Source organism: Impatiens glandulifera, chromosome 5 (genome assembly GCF_907164915.1).
Source record: "Impatiens glandulifera chromosome 5, dImpGla2.1, whole genome shotgun sequence".
Classification (NCBI taxonomy): domain Eukaryota; kingdom Viridiplantae; phylum Streptophyta; class Magnoliopsida; order Ericales; family Balsaminaceae; genus Impatiens; species Impatiens glandulifera.
In genome coordinates this window covers 51,336,389-51,349,628 of record NC_061866.1, presented here as the reverse complement: position 1 = coordinate 51,349,628, position 13,240 = coordinate 51,336,389, and the positions used below count along the sequence as shown (strand labels likewise).

Sequence of the window (13,240 nt, the reverse complement as noted above, 5' to 3'; positions counted from 1 at the left end):
TCTTTTTGTTTTTATTGGGTTTATTTGATAAATTTTTGAAAAAAAGTAAGGATATTTGTAGATATATATATATATATTAATATTGATATGAAAATAATTTTTAATAAAATTTATTTTAATAAATTAAATAATATGATTAAGATTTTATTTAAAATATCTTATTTTGAATAAGTTAGTTTAAAAAAAGTTATACCATTTTATAAATTAATATTTAAAATATCTTATAGGTTTTTTAATATTTTACATCTATAAATTTATATTTATAAATTAAAAAAAGTTATTATTAATTTAAATAAATAAATTAATATAATTATTTTTTTTATAGTGTTATTTATTTATTATTATTTTTAATTAATTTTATATTTAAATATATAAATAACTAATATTTTTTAAAATTAAACTTTTATTATTTTAAATAAACTATGAATTTAACTAATTTACCATGAGTAATATTTTAAGTAAAATATGGATTTTGATTGGTTTGGCAAATCAATTCTTTTAGGCTTTTTTGAGGAAAGGGTTTTTTTGATTTCATTTAGATTTTATTCAAAAATCAAAATTTTTTTTATTTTATAAAAAGTGGAAAAAAATTGGTTTTTAAAATTTGAAGACTAATTTGTCCTTTGACTTTAGAGGATATGATGTATGTGAGAGAATGATGGTTTAGAGAGATGATAAAATTAGAGGATAGTTTTGGTATTTAAATGATAAAATTATTTGATTTGATGGTTGATAAGATGTTTGAGTTTTGGGATAAAAACTGAATTTTATCTCAAAAATTCTTTCATATCAAACGAGGCCTTAGTTTGGTTAATATATTTGTTTTTTTTGGATTTTAATAATTTAATTTTTTAATAAAAAGTAATTTATTTGTGATATTTTAAGATGGATTATTATTATTTTTTATTAATTAGAAAATAAAAATATTTATATTTAATTGATAAATTAAACAAAATAGAGTAATTTTAAAAACTTTTAAAATTAAAAAAAAAAACTAAATATGAAACAAACTCTATGTAAAAAAAGAGTGACACAGCTATTTACTTCTTATGAATTAATTATTTTTGTGATAAATTTAATAATTAATAAACCTCTTTATTTTTATACTTTTGGTTGGATTCTCACAAATAATTAAGTTCCTATCTAGGCCACGACAGTACTACTGTTGTCCTTGCCATAAATGACAATTATTTTTCAAATTATTGATCGGAGGATGACGTCACCTTCAATAGTTCTAAATGAGAAATGTGGTAAATTATTATTACTTTGAACTTATTTAATTTTATGTTTTTCTTTTTTAAGTTTTTTAAATAAAAATTTACTTAATTAATATATATATATATTTATTAAATATAAATTTTAAATATGAAATATATTTTATAATTAATTTAAAAAAAAATTAAGGTCATTTCTAATCCAATAATCTATTTTTAACTAGTAAATGTTATATAATTTATTCCTAACTCAAAAACCCATTTTTAAACTCAAAACAATATTTTCAAAATATTATTATTTATAAAAAAAAATTCAATACTACCTATATATTTATCAACTTTACAAATTAAATTCTAATATTTTTTCAAATTCAATCTTGAGAAAAAATTATAATAAAATTAATTATAAATCAATAATTTATACGCATAAAAAAAAACATATTAAAAATCATTAAATAAACTCAAATTAAGAAAAAAAAAAATTACATCAAAATAAACATTATTAAAAAAAAACAAATTAAACCCAATTAAATAAATACAAAAATTACCTTACACAAGCAAGAAAATTAATTCAAATTTTGTTATATACTTGATTCATTATTATAAATTTATGATAGGTATAGAAATATTAATAAAAAATAAAAATAAAAACTTAAACATATAAATAAATTATATAAAAAATTAAATATATATTTTTTAATTAAATTAAAAGTTAAATAATTTAATAAAATTTTACTTGTTTTTCGAGATTTGAATACTATAAACGCTTTATGCGTTTATTGGAGAAAGAAAACTATACATTGGAGTGGAGAGGGTCTGAAAAATGTTATTTAAGTTTTACTATATAATTGAAGCAAATATATTCATATTAATTTGAATTTGAATTTTTTTTTTAATAATTCAAACATAATCAAATATTATTTTATTCCTCTTATTCAATTCATTAATCAAAATACTAAAATATTAATTATTTATTATTATATATATATATTCTTTAAATATTTTTTTTTTTTAAAAAAATACATCAATCAAGATCAGTACCAATCAACAATTTATAAATAAACTAAAATTTATTTTTTAAAAATACCAAAAATTGTTCAATATATATAATTGAGGTGAACTAATTAACTACATCAATTTTGAACAAATAAGTTAGAAATCAAAATTAACAAAAACATTTGTGAATTAGAGAAATTGTTACTTCAACACTATATATATCTATATAATATTTACATGTGCAATTCGAGGACCCATGAGAGGTGAAATGATTAAAAAGAAAAATTAATCATTTTACCTCTCTTTCTTGTGTGGGACGAAAATTGATAACAAATAACTATTCCTCGTGATTATTATAGTTCAAATCAAAGAATCTTAATTTCCATTAAAAAGATCCTAAAACTCATGTTAACATTCTCTAAAATAAGCTAGGTAGGTTTTGTTACATTAGTATAGGTGAAAACTTCTATAAACCATAAGAGAATTTGAAATGATCATTTTTTTCACTTTTCCTTTTCGGTTTTGTTCGGTTTAAATTTTTAAAATAATCTAAACAAAATTAATTTTCTAATCAATCAATTTTTAACAATCATATCACCCATTTTATTAATTTAAATACTAAAATACTCTATATTTTAAATTATTATTTTTTATTTTATTTATATTTATTAATATTCTTTAAGTCTTTTTACCAAAAATAATAATCACATCCTCAAAATTATCCAAAAAAAAAAAAAATCAGTATTTTTTTCTACCTCTAATTAAAAAAAAAATCAATTCGAATAAGGCCTTCATTTAAAATATCAAAATATTTTTTAATTTTTAAAATTAAATATTAATCTCTTTTCATAAAATAATTTTTAACTATTTTTTATATTTTTAACATGGTAAGATATCATAATCTATCATGACTTTACAGTCATACCCACTACTTCAACTTTAAGTGTTTTAAATGAGAATCAAACTTAAACTTATGACAAGTTTAACCTCCTACTCTCTTGGTGAAAATAACTTAACTATTCATCGTCACAATCCTTAAGTCCTAACCTCCAATCCGAACAAGACTTAGGGTTTAGTGTAGGGGAGATGAAACATGAAAAAGGACTTGAGATTTGAAGTAAAAAAAATTAGAAAAAAACTGTGGGAGAGTCCCTTTGTGGAAACATAGGGACAAGCTCTTTTCTTAATTGTTTTTTTTTCATGCAGAGAAAGAAAAGAAAGTCTCTTCTCCTGTTTGGGTTGGGATTGGGTCCCATTTGATTGATGTATGAGAAGTGGGGGTCTGGCTTCAACATACAGATCACAACAAGGATAGATTAGATAGATAGATAGATCATCTTCTTCTTCTTCTTCTTCAAATTTGCCTATTTATCATCACCATCTTTAACAAGTTCTCAATGTTAAAATCAAATACTTCCTCTCTGATCCAAATAAACTGTGTGTCAGTGTGTGTATATATATAATGAGATTGATTGATCTATTTATAATATGTAGAGCTAGCTAGCTAGCTAGCTCCAAGTACATTATTTTATAAGTACTATATTATTATTATGTCATCTTCTTGTTCTATTCTACTTCTCTTCTTATTTCTTTGCTTTTCTTTCTACACCTCTTACAATGCATGCATGAATCTAATTGCTTCCATTAACTCTATTAACAACACAATATCAACTAATCATCATCATCATCACATGATGATCAAGAGACAACTGCTGGTAACTATCTATATTATTATTATTACACACTATATATTATTTCTTCTATTAACTAATATTTTCTATAGGAAAAAACAGATGATGATGATGACGACGATGAAGAGAACAACGAGGAGGAGATCAAGTCCAAGTTTACTCATGGCAAGGAAATGGGTAGGAGAAATCGTGATACTAATATCTCAATAACTGCCCATTTGGATGATAAGTCGAAGAAGCTAGGGGATATTAACCATTCGGGACAGCCCGATTTTGACCTAGATTACTCGCTACCTAAGATCCATCCTCCAATTCACAACTGAAGTATTTTCGTCGATTAGTTCGATATATTTTTGTTGCAAGATTCAACTTGTTGAATGAATGATTGAATTCGAGGTAAATATATTTTGACAATATTTCTATGTAGGTAGAAAATATGTGGGGTTTAGAGACATCATGTAAATATTTTAAGCTAGGGAGACCTTTAATTATCAATGAATGCTTTGCAAGGGATTAATATTAAGACTTACTTTGCAAATTAGAGGAGTTGTAATTGTTATTAAAAATATGTACTTAGGAGATTTTATAATTATGACTTGCCTTAATTTTCTAACTTTTTCACTACACTTGTATATTTTAATATTGTTGCAATTGCTCTCTTCCTACAAATTAATTAATATTATTCTATCATGAAAAAATTCTCACTTTTCAAAAAAAAAAAATCATTTCATTTTTGTGTTGTATTTAAGGATTTGGTTTGAGCTTAATAAAGATGTCAAGTATTGAATTGATATTGGGGGGATTGGTGAATTTTTTATTGAAAAAGTAAGCAAGAACTTGTTCGCTTTGAGATTATTGTAATAAACCTGATTTCTTTAAAAAATATTGAGGAACGAAGTATTTTTGTATTATTTTAAATTAAAATTATTTTAATATTTTGATTAATAAATTGAAAGAGGTAATTGATAAGAAAATTAATAAAATGAAATTTAATTATGGTTAGATTTAAAATAAAAAACAATCAAGCTTTTAGGGTTGTTTAAAAATTATCCCAAACTCAAGTTTAAAAGAGTTTGTTTTTAACTAAGAGAGTGATGTCTCTTGTTCAATTCCTTAGCCTCTCACCACTAAAAAATTAGGTTAGGGTTTGCCTATGATTAGATGAGGTAATAGTTACCATCTAATTATCTCTTATTAGTCAATTTCATATATTTAACTTAGACAGGTAATCATAGAGATCCTAGATTAGTTTTCTCCTCACTCCACCTCAAAATTAAGAACATGGAGACCCATAATGGAGCAAAGATTAGGTTTAGACAAGACTTAGGTCAAAATATCAAATGATTGTACAGTCTCAAGTGGTGTTTTATATGAACATGATTATTGAGAGTTGCAATTGTAGATTGATTGTGGTAGTTGAATACTCATTGATGATCACTTTGTATTTAAAATCAAGATCCAAATTTGAATGAGAAACCACCAAATTAAACTGAAAAGCAAGCAACCTTCAAATCATGATCCAACCACATTCCTACATTACCATAAAATTTGTAAATATCTCAAATAAGATGCTTTTGAGCCATCACTTAGCTCGGTTCAATGGAGGTCGGTGGCCTTTCTTTGGGCATATAAGGATTTTAATCTTAATCTGGGCTGGACAGTTGGACTATGTTCAGATATACCCTATTACCAAACCAAATCTCATCTGAATCCACATCCAAATGAGAAAACATGACGAAATGGGTTTTCAAATGAAACCAAATAACACACTTGGATTTCGAAACCCATGTCATATCATGCTTTAATTATGGGGGAAATTAAGAACGGCCTGGATTTATTAAAATCACACTACAAGATGAACACAGGTTTACAAAACCAAGAAAAATGTATGATGATAGACATCACCATCATCATCTAAAAGAAAGAACAGGTTCAGAAACATAAATATGTTCTTGTGTTTTCGCAGTATAAGGATGAACTCAAAACCTTATTGTAAATTCTGAACAACATTTGAAGTGTTTCAAAAGAATGTTTATTGCAGAATCTGCTTCTCTGCAACCACCTCACTTCTTACCTGTCATGCCTTCAACAACCTGGTATATATACATACAAGAAATTTCAATAATTTCATTACAGTCTAAAACCAGAATTCAAAAGCTTCTTCTTCTGCATCTAAATATTGCCATATACAATTGTTCAATGTCAAAATCAAACCAAAATCAGAACAATTTCATATAAGCCAAATATTCCCCTGTTTCAATACTTTCAGTTTGCATTAGATTAGCCTACAGCAACCTCTAAGCAGATAAATTCACGTATTTTGTATATAATCTTCACAATGACATGTGGAATCGAGGCAAAAGAAATGAATTTATCATAAAAAACGCTGTACTTACATCGCTAAGAGGGATCTGAGGAACCTTTTTAGAAGTTTCATAGTTGTCCAACATTGGCCTTACAACAGCAGGAAGAAAAAGGCCTGAAATCCAAGTAAGATAAACATACATATGAAAAATAAACTTCATCCAAATGAAAATCAGGAAACAAGATGATAGTCCAAAGAATTAATACGCCTACTTGATGTTCCTTATGAATCAATCCCTAAATTTCAAAACAGCATTCAATCAACTAGTTCAAACGCAAAATAATCAATCTTCAATTTCCAAATAGCGAATCAAAGAAATACATTTTCGTCAATTTGTCAACAAACAGTTTAGATCTAAGCTGTATGGAATGAATTATCGACAATTAAAGTAGAGTTTCAGGGAAATGGAGGATGAGTATTCACTTTTTGTCAAATCTAGGGTTTCTAATGGAGAATAAAAAAGATATACCAACGCCAGCGATTAGACAAGATGCAGCTACAACAGGCTCCTGCACTACGAAAATCTTCAATCTGTTCATTACCCCCATTTCTTCTTCTTCTTCTTCTCTTTGCTCAATCTAATCAAAACGAACGGGTTTTCTTCGTTTACTGAACAGATCAAACCTAGCTTGATTTATTAGGGTTTCTTTTCTTTTTTCTAGACGACGATGTATTATTAATAAAATAAATAAAATGTTTTTTGCAACAAATATAGGATTAGTTTGATTCATATTAATGTGTTTAATATGTTTAATTTATCCAACTTATCTTTTTTATTTGGAATATTATTTTAACTTATTTAATAAAATATCAAATATTTTAATTTATTTATTGATATATGTATCGACTTATTTCATAATTACCGTTTATTAAATTTATAAGCTCAATTAAATTAAGTCATAATAAAAAAAATAAACTTATCAACAACTATGGGACATAAACCATAATTCTCCATGGAAATTTATACCCAACCTCTTCCCAAATATTCTTAAATTTATTAATTTTTATTTGTTTAAATTCTAATTATTTAAAAATTAATTAAAATTTTATATTTCTCTTTCAATCTTATTTAAAATTTTCCAACATATTAAACATATAGTTTCGCAAACACATTTAACCAGATGCAAAATTTATGTCGACGGGCTAGAACCTAAAATCTCATAAAAATGGAGACTTTTGTTTACTTTTGTTTATTAAAATTAGCTAGAACCTAAAATTTCATAAAAATGGAGACTTTTGTTTATTAAAATTATATCAAGGTTTTGTCTTTAACATATTTAGATATTTAGACATTTAGACATATTAACTTAGTATAATTTGAGGGTAATTAAATTTATATATATATATATATACAAGGGTAAGAAAAATTACCGATATTAAATATATATCGAAAATATCGTACCGTAATATATCAAAAATATCGATTTTTAAAGTATACCGAAAAAAGGTAAGGTATGATATCGATACCGAAATTATTAATACGGTAAATGTAAGAGATTTTTATAATTTTGATATATAGAACTATACCGAAATACCGAAATAATATTTATAAGTTAAAATGTAAAATATATATATATAATACTTATAAGGAAAGAATTAAATAGATTTTATATTAGGTTAATTATAGAAATATAATTTTTGAAATATTATTCCGTATGTGCAATCTCTACTTTATTCATGAGATTGATTTTTTTAAAGTTAATATGATTTTTAGGTATTAAAGGTATAATACCGATGTCGTACCGAAATTAAGGTATACCGAAAGTAAGGTATACCGAAAATAAGATAATGTAAATATATGAATTTTTTTTATACCGAAATTAAGGTATATCGAAATAAAGTATACCAAAATCAAGGTAAGATAATGTATGCATTACCTATATATATATATATATATTAATATATTCAAATACGGTTTATTTTTTTAATTAAACTTGTACAAAATAATTTTATTAAAATTACCTACCAAACGAGTTCTAATTATTTACTATAATAATAATTTGAAACCGTGTGAATCGTTATACCGTTGACATAAAAAAACCCTAAAAATGAAGGAAAATTATTTTGCCTAAAAAAGAAACTGATCGCAGTTCATCTTCAGATAGAGAAGGAGGCGATGGAAGAAACGGAGAATCGGAAGACGATGGTGATCGGTTTGATAGAAAAGGCAACAAATTCAACGGCGCATGAGGTCGATCCCCGCCTCCTCAAAGCCATCAAAAGGATCGTTCGTTTTTCCAATTTCGAGCTTCAACTCTCTGCTCAAACCCTAATGACCCTCATGAAGCGAGATCACTCCCAGGTTTGTATATTTACTCGTAACCCATTCGTTTATTTTCATATTCAATCCATTATCGTTCTTATTCTTCATCCAATTCTCTGTTTTATGACTGCCCGATACTTATTTGGATAATTTTAGGGTTCATTGTTTTTTAACATTTATCGAATTCTCCTAGGTACGCTTCCTTTCACTTCTAATCATCGACGAATTGTTCATGCGATCAAAGCTCTTTAGATCTGTTATTGTCGAGAATTTCGATAATTTATTGACTCTAAGCATAGGATTTAGAAGAAATTCGCCACTCCCTGCTCCTGCGTCCATTGCATCTCTATTAAGAGCTAGGGCAATTGAATTCTTGGAGAAGTGGAATGTTTCGTATGGTGTTTACTACAGGCAGATCAGATTGGGATTTCACTATCTGAAGAACACGCTCCGGTTTCAATTTCCAAACATACAAGCAAATGCAGCTCGAATCGATCGGGTGAGAAGGGAAAGGGAAGCGGGGACAAAAGAACTTTTGCTAAACAAGTTTGAAAATCTGAAATCAAATATTCATTCAATAAGGGAACAAATTCAATCAACTGTCGATGAAATTAAAGAGTGTCTGGAAATCATTACCTCTAGAGGTGAAATCATGCCTATTGGTCCCTTGGACGATGAAGAAGAAGTAGAAGAGTTTCAGTCTTCTGAACTTCGTAAGATACGTCTCGATTCATTGAAGGAAGGAGAGAAGGTTCATGAAGATGGCGACAATAAAGTAGTATTTGATGCAGTAAGAGAGCTCTACAAGGTATTAGTAACTAAACACATGGTTACTTTACAAGAGTTCATATCCGTCCTCATTAGGGTTGAAGTGACAGATAATAGATTCAGAGACAGGACTTTAAAAGAGTTTATCGATATTATAAATCATCTTAAGTTATTGAAGAAGAAATGTGAAGGATCGGGCTGTGGTTTTCGCAAATCTGCATCTGATAACGAAGATAATATCTGGGAGGAAGGTACAGATACAATCAAGAAACCACCACCCAGTAGCACGAATTCTTCCATTTCCTATAAACAAACTCCAGGTGCCTCAACTTCTTCGATTGAGACGAATAATAAAGCTTCGGATTCAAAGATCGAATTCAAAGATATCGATCATGAAAGGAATAAGCTTCTGGATACAAAGATCGAATTCAAAGATATCGATCCTGAAAAGAATAAGCTTATGGATACAAAGATCGAATTCAAAGATATCGATCCTGAAAAGAATAAGCTTCTGGATACAAAGATCGAATTCAAAGATATCGATCCTGAAAAGAATAAGCTTCTGGATACAAAGATCGAATTCAAAGATATCGATCCTGAAAGGAATAAGCTTCTGGAAGAAGCTCCAGTAATTGAGTGGGGATCACATTTGGATAACTGGGGTTCGAGGGAATTTTTGGCTAACCAAAGGGGGATGGAGTTTGAATCTCATTGGGGTAGGGTTGATTATGATGCGGTTATTCCATCTGAGAAAATCGAGGAGCTGAACATTGGTGCAACTCTTTATAATGAAGAATCAGTCGAAATCCATCCATGTTCCGCTCCTTTGCGTAAAGGTGGTCTTTGCCAGAGAAGAGATCTAAAGATTTGCCCATTTCACGGGCCTATAGTTGCTCGTGATGATGAGGGGAATCCCATAATTCAGATTTGCTCGCCCGAATCGGATTTGCTCGAGCAATTGGCTAAACAGGCAGTGAAGAATGTTCATGGTAGGGATGAAGATGAAGCGAAGAATAGGGAATTTCATAAGAAGGCAATGAAGCGTGCTAGGATTGCAGAAGTTCGTGAACATAATGCTTCTGTTTTACGGGATGCTGCAATTGCATCTACTTCAAGATCTTCGGGTTTTGAAGATGAATTAAGGTTAACCAATAGGAGGAGCAAAGAGCAAAGTCTAGCTTCGATGTTGAAAAAGAAAGTAACATCTAGAGATAGGTTATCTCAGCGTTTATTGAACAGACGGGGAAGGGATGCTGCTTGAGAATTCAGTAGTGTATATTCGATTTTCGCCCCTTTATTCGTTTTTAATTCACTTGTAAAATATTGGGTTTTTATTTCTTGAATCATTTTTGAACATTTTGGTTGATTTATTTATGAACCGGTTACTAGAATACCTAGCTAGGGTTATAAGAATGATGACTTTAGTTCGGATTCTTTGTCTTCATGGGAATAAGTAGAGACTAATGAATAAGAAATGAATGATTAGTTCCACACTAAGATCAATGCATTTCTATGCAAATTCGATAAATCATTTTTTTGTCTTTAACTGTCCTCAGAGCTGTAAACTTAGTAAAATATTTTTTTTTTTTGGTTTAGGAATCTGTTACCCAAGTGTTCGGAGTAGGGACGTTCAATATTTGGTCTAAACCGAATATTCGACCGAATTTGAATAAACTAAATTCGAATTTCAGTTTTTGAATCGTATTTCAAACCAATTCGAATTCAAATACGGTTTTCGAATTAGTTTTCGAGTTTGAGTTTTAACTCGAAAATCGAATTCATTTTTTATTATTTATTCTTCCAAACTTAGCTTAAGAAAAAATTTAAAATAATCAAATTAAAATATTTTGAATTTAAGATTTAATAATAAATGAAAAAATAAATAAAAGCACCAGTGGTCTAGTGGTAGAATAGTACCCTGCCACGGTACAGACCCGGGTTCAATTCCCGGCTGGTGCAATTTATTTTGAGTTGTGCTAGTTACAAAAAAACGAATTTGGTTCGGTTTTTGAATTGGCTAAAAAAATAAAAATTCTAATAAATCGAACCGAAAAACTCAAATAACCCGAAAACCGAACCGATGATCACCCCTAGTTCAGAGGAGAGTGAATTTATATTTCGCATATCAACTTAACACGATCACCCCTAGTTCAGAGGAGAGTGAATTTATATTTCGCATATCAACTTAACACGTTTTAAATCAGAATCGAATTCGTAATTTTTTGCTATTAAAAAATATTATTATTCCTTGAACTACTTTAGTAGATGAAAGATATATTAATAATATAATTTTTTTAACATTTATTTTGTAAAAAATATGTATTTATTAGTGTTCTCCGTGAACTATTCTATTATTTCTATCCCCGAATTCTTCTTTAACATTTATTTTGAAAATATGTATTCAGATTGGAAAACTAAATCTACCAAAAAAAATTGTTGTCTTGTATGAGATAATTTTTTTTGTTCCTTTAAGACGATTTTTGATGATTTTTTATATAATACTATTTTCCCTTTACTTAACCTATTTAGAGACGTTTTTTTAATCTAATTAGCTAAATAGTTAACTATAATTTTCTTATCTAGATTAGCTAAATAGTTAACTAGATTTTTCTTACCTAAGTTGCTAATTTTCTGGAAACCACAAACTATTATCGATTACTTGTAAATTAGAAACACTCTATTGGACATGAAAAACTACATTTATAGTCAAAAGTGGAATTTATAGTTTTTTTTTTTTTTGAAAATAAAGGTGGCTAAAAGAGCATATTCCATGGAAATGGGTTCTGAAAATAGCATCTTTATTTTAATTTTGTTAGCGAAGAAAACTAAAATAGAAACCTCGCCCTAGTATTTTTCTCCATTTAGATTGGAATAAGATTCATCCTTCTTGTTTCTCTCTCTTTTGATGAATGAATTCAAGAACCAGAGGCTAGTCTTATGAATCATATCATGTTAAATTCCTTATTCATTATCAATCTCCCAACAACTCCCATATTATCCAAACGATCCACAACTTCAAACATTATTATTCACAAAAAAGTAAAACCCAATAAGAAATGTGTCTCCTTTTTGCGACCCACAAATTATTTGCAAAACGGAGGTCTAGGAATGGCCCTTTTAAGTGCGGCGACGACTACGACGGCGACTGCGAGAGTTCGAATGAGTCCATTGGTGGCAACGTTGGCAGTGAATCCAACGTTTGTGTCTTGGATATTAGCTTGGTTTATAGCGCAATCGATTAAGGTAATCTTGACCTTATTATTGGAAAGAAAATGGGATATTAGGGTTATGTTTTCTTCAGGCGGGATGCCGTCTTCTCATTCGGCTCTTTGTACGGCGTTGACGACATCGGTGGCGATTTGTCATGGAGTGGCAGATTCGTTATTTCCTGTTTGTTTGGGTTTTAGTCTTATTGTTATGTACGATGCTATTGGTGTTCGCCGCCACGCCGGTATGCAAGCCGAGGTATTTTATTTTTTTATTTTGTTTTGGATTGAGAATTTTTATTTTGTTTTGATATAATAATTAATGAACAGGTTCTTAATGTGATAATTGGGGATTTATTTGAAGGCCATCCAATTGGGAAAAGAAAATTAAAAGAGTTGCTTGGACACACACCATCGCAGGTAGCTGTAGGTGCTCTTCTAGGCATTGTTGTGGCTATCCTTTGTTGTCAAGGCCTGTTTCTGTCCATCTAGATTACTTTTTTTATCCTTTTTTTGGTGGATTGTTGTATTTTAATTTGACATGTTAAAATGCATTAATATTAGGATTAATAAATTCATAGATTGTGTTCTTATGATTTTATATATATATATATATATAAAAATGGTTTGGGTGTGAAGATTTGAAACTATAACCCTAGTTATAATAGTTATTGGGTTCTAATATTTAGTTACGAGTCTTCACAAATACATTTTTTTATAGTAAATTTTTTCTTTAA

At 28.2% G+C, this 13,240-nt stretch overlaps 3 protein-coding genes and 1 non-coding gene across 4 annotated transcripts; 3 read left to right on the top strand and 1 right to left on the bottom strand.

Annotated features, from left to right (window-relative positions):
• Window positions 1-5,767: 5,767 nt before the first annotated feature.
• LOC124940066 lies at window positions 5,768-6,915 on the bottom strand. The gene is made up of 3 exons (XM_047480545.1): window positions 6,736-6,915; window positions 6,298-6,380; window positions 5,768-5,994 (listed from the first exon to the last, which is right to left on the bottom strand). The coding sequence occupies exons 1-3, from the start codon at window positions 6,812-6,814 to the stop codon at window positions 5,965-5,967; spliced, it is 192 nt and encodes a 63-aa protein (XP_047336501.1). The 5' UTR covers window positions 6,815-6,915; the 3' UTR covers window positions 5,768-5,964.
• Window positions 6,916-8,303: 1,388 nt separating this feature from the next.
• On the top strand, window positions 8,304-10,690 carry LOC124938859 (UV-stimulated scaffold protein A homolog). Its single transcript, XM_047479383.1, has 2 exons — window positions 8,304-8,568; window positions 8,723-10,690. Exons 1-2 carry the CDS (start codon window positions 8,383-8,385, stop codon window positions 10,556-10,558), a joined length of 2,022 nt encoding a protein of 673 aa, XP_047335339.1. The 5' UTR covers window positions 8,304-8,382; the 3' UTR covers window positions 10,559-10,690.
• Window positions 10,691-11,185: 495 nt separating this feature from the next.
• TRNAG-GCC lies at window positions 11,186-11,256 on the top strand. Its single transcript has one exon. It is a non-coding gene; the product is annotated as a tRNA-Gly (tRNA).
• A 900-nt stretch (window positions 11,257-12,156) lies between these two features.
• LOC124940067 (uncharacterized membrane protein YuiD) lies at window positions 12,157-13,061 on the top strand. Its single transcript, XM_047480546.1, has 2 exons — window positions 12,157-12,762; window positions 12,834-13,061. Exons 1-2 carry the CDS (start codon window positions 12,235-12,237, stop codon window positions 12,993-12,995), a joined length of 690 nt encoding a protein of 229 aa, XP_047336502.1. The 5' UTR covers window positions 12,157-12,234; the 3' UTR covers window positions 12,996-13,061.
• Window positions 13,062-13,240: the final 179 nt, after the last annotated feature.

Bases quoted from the DNA above. Each gene is read 5' to 3' on its own strand.
- LOC124940066 (XM_047480545.1), bottom strand. From the start codon at position 6,814: ATGGGGGTAATGAACAGATTGAAGATTTTCGTAGTGCAGGAGCCTGTT. The intron at 6,381-6,735 runs GTATATCTTTTT...CTTGGATTTCAG, and splicing joins TTGTCTAATCGCTGGCGTTG to GCCTTTTTCTTCCTGCTGTT. The intron at 5,995-6,297 runs GTAAGTACAGCG...TATATATACCAG, and splicing joins CTCAGATCCCTCTTAGCGAT to GTTGTTGAAGGCATGACAGG.
- LOC124938859 (XM_047479383.1), top strand. From the start codon at position 8,383: ATGGAAGAAACGGAGAATCGGAAGACGATGGTGATCGGTTTGATAGAA. The intron at 8,569-8,722 runs GTTTGTATATTT...GAATTCTCCTAG, and splicing joins TGAAGCGAGATCACTCCCAG to GTACGCTTCCTTTCACTTCT.
- LOC124940067 (XM_047480546.1), top strand. From the start codon at position 12,235: ATGAATCATATCATGTTAAATTCCTTATTCATTATCAATCTCCCAACA. The intron at 12,763-12,833 runs GTATTTTATTTT...ATTAATGAACAG, and splicing joins ACGCCGGTATGCAAGCCGAG to GTTCTTAATGTGATAATTGG.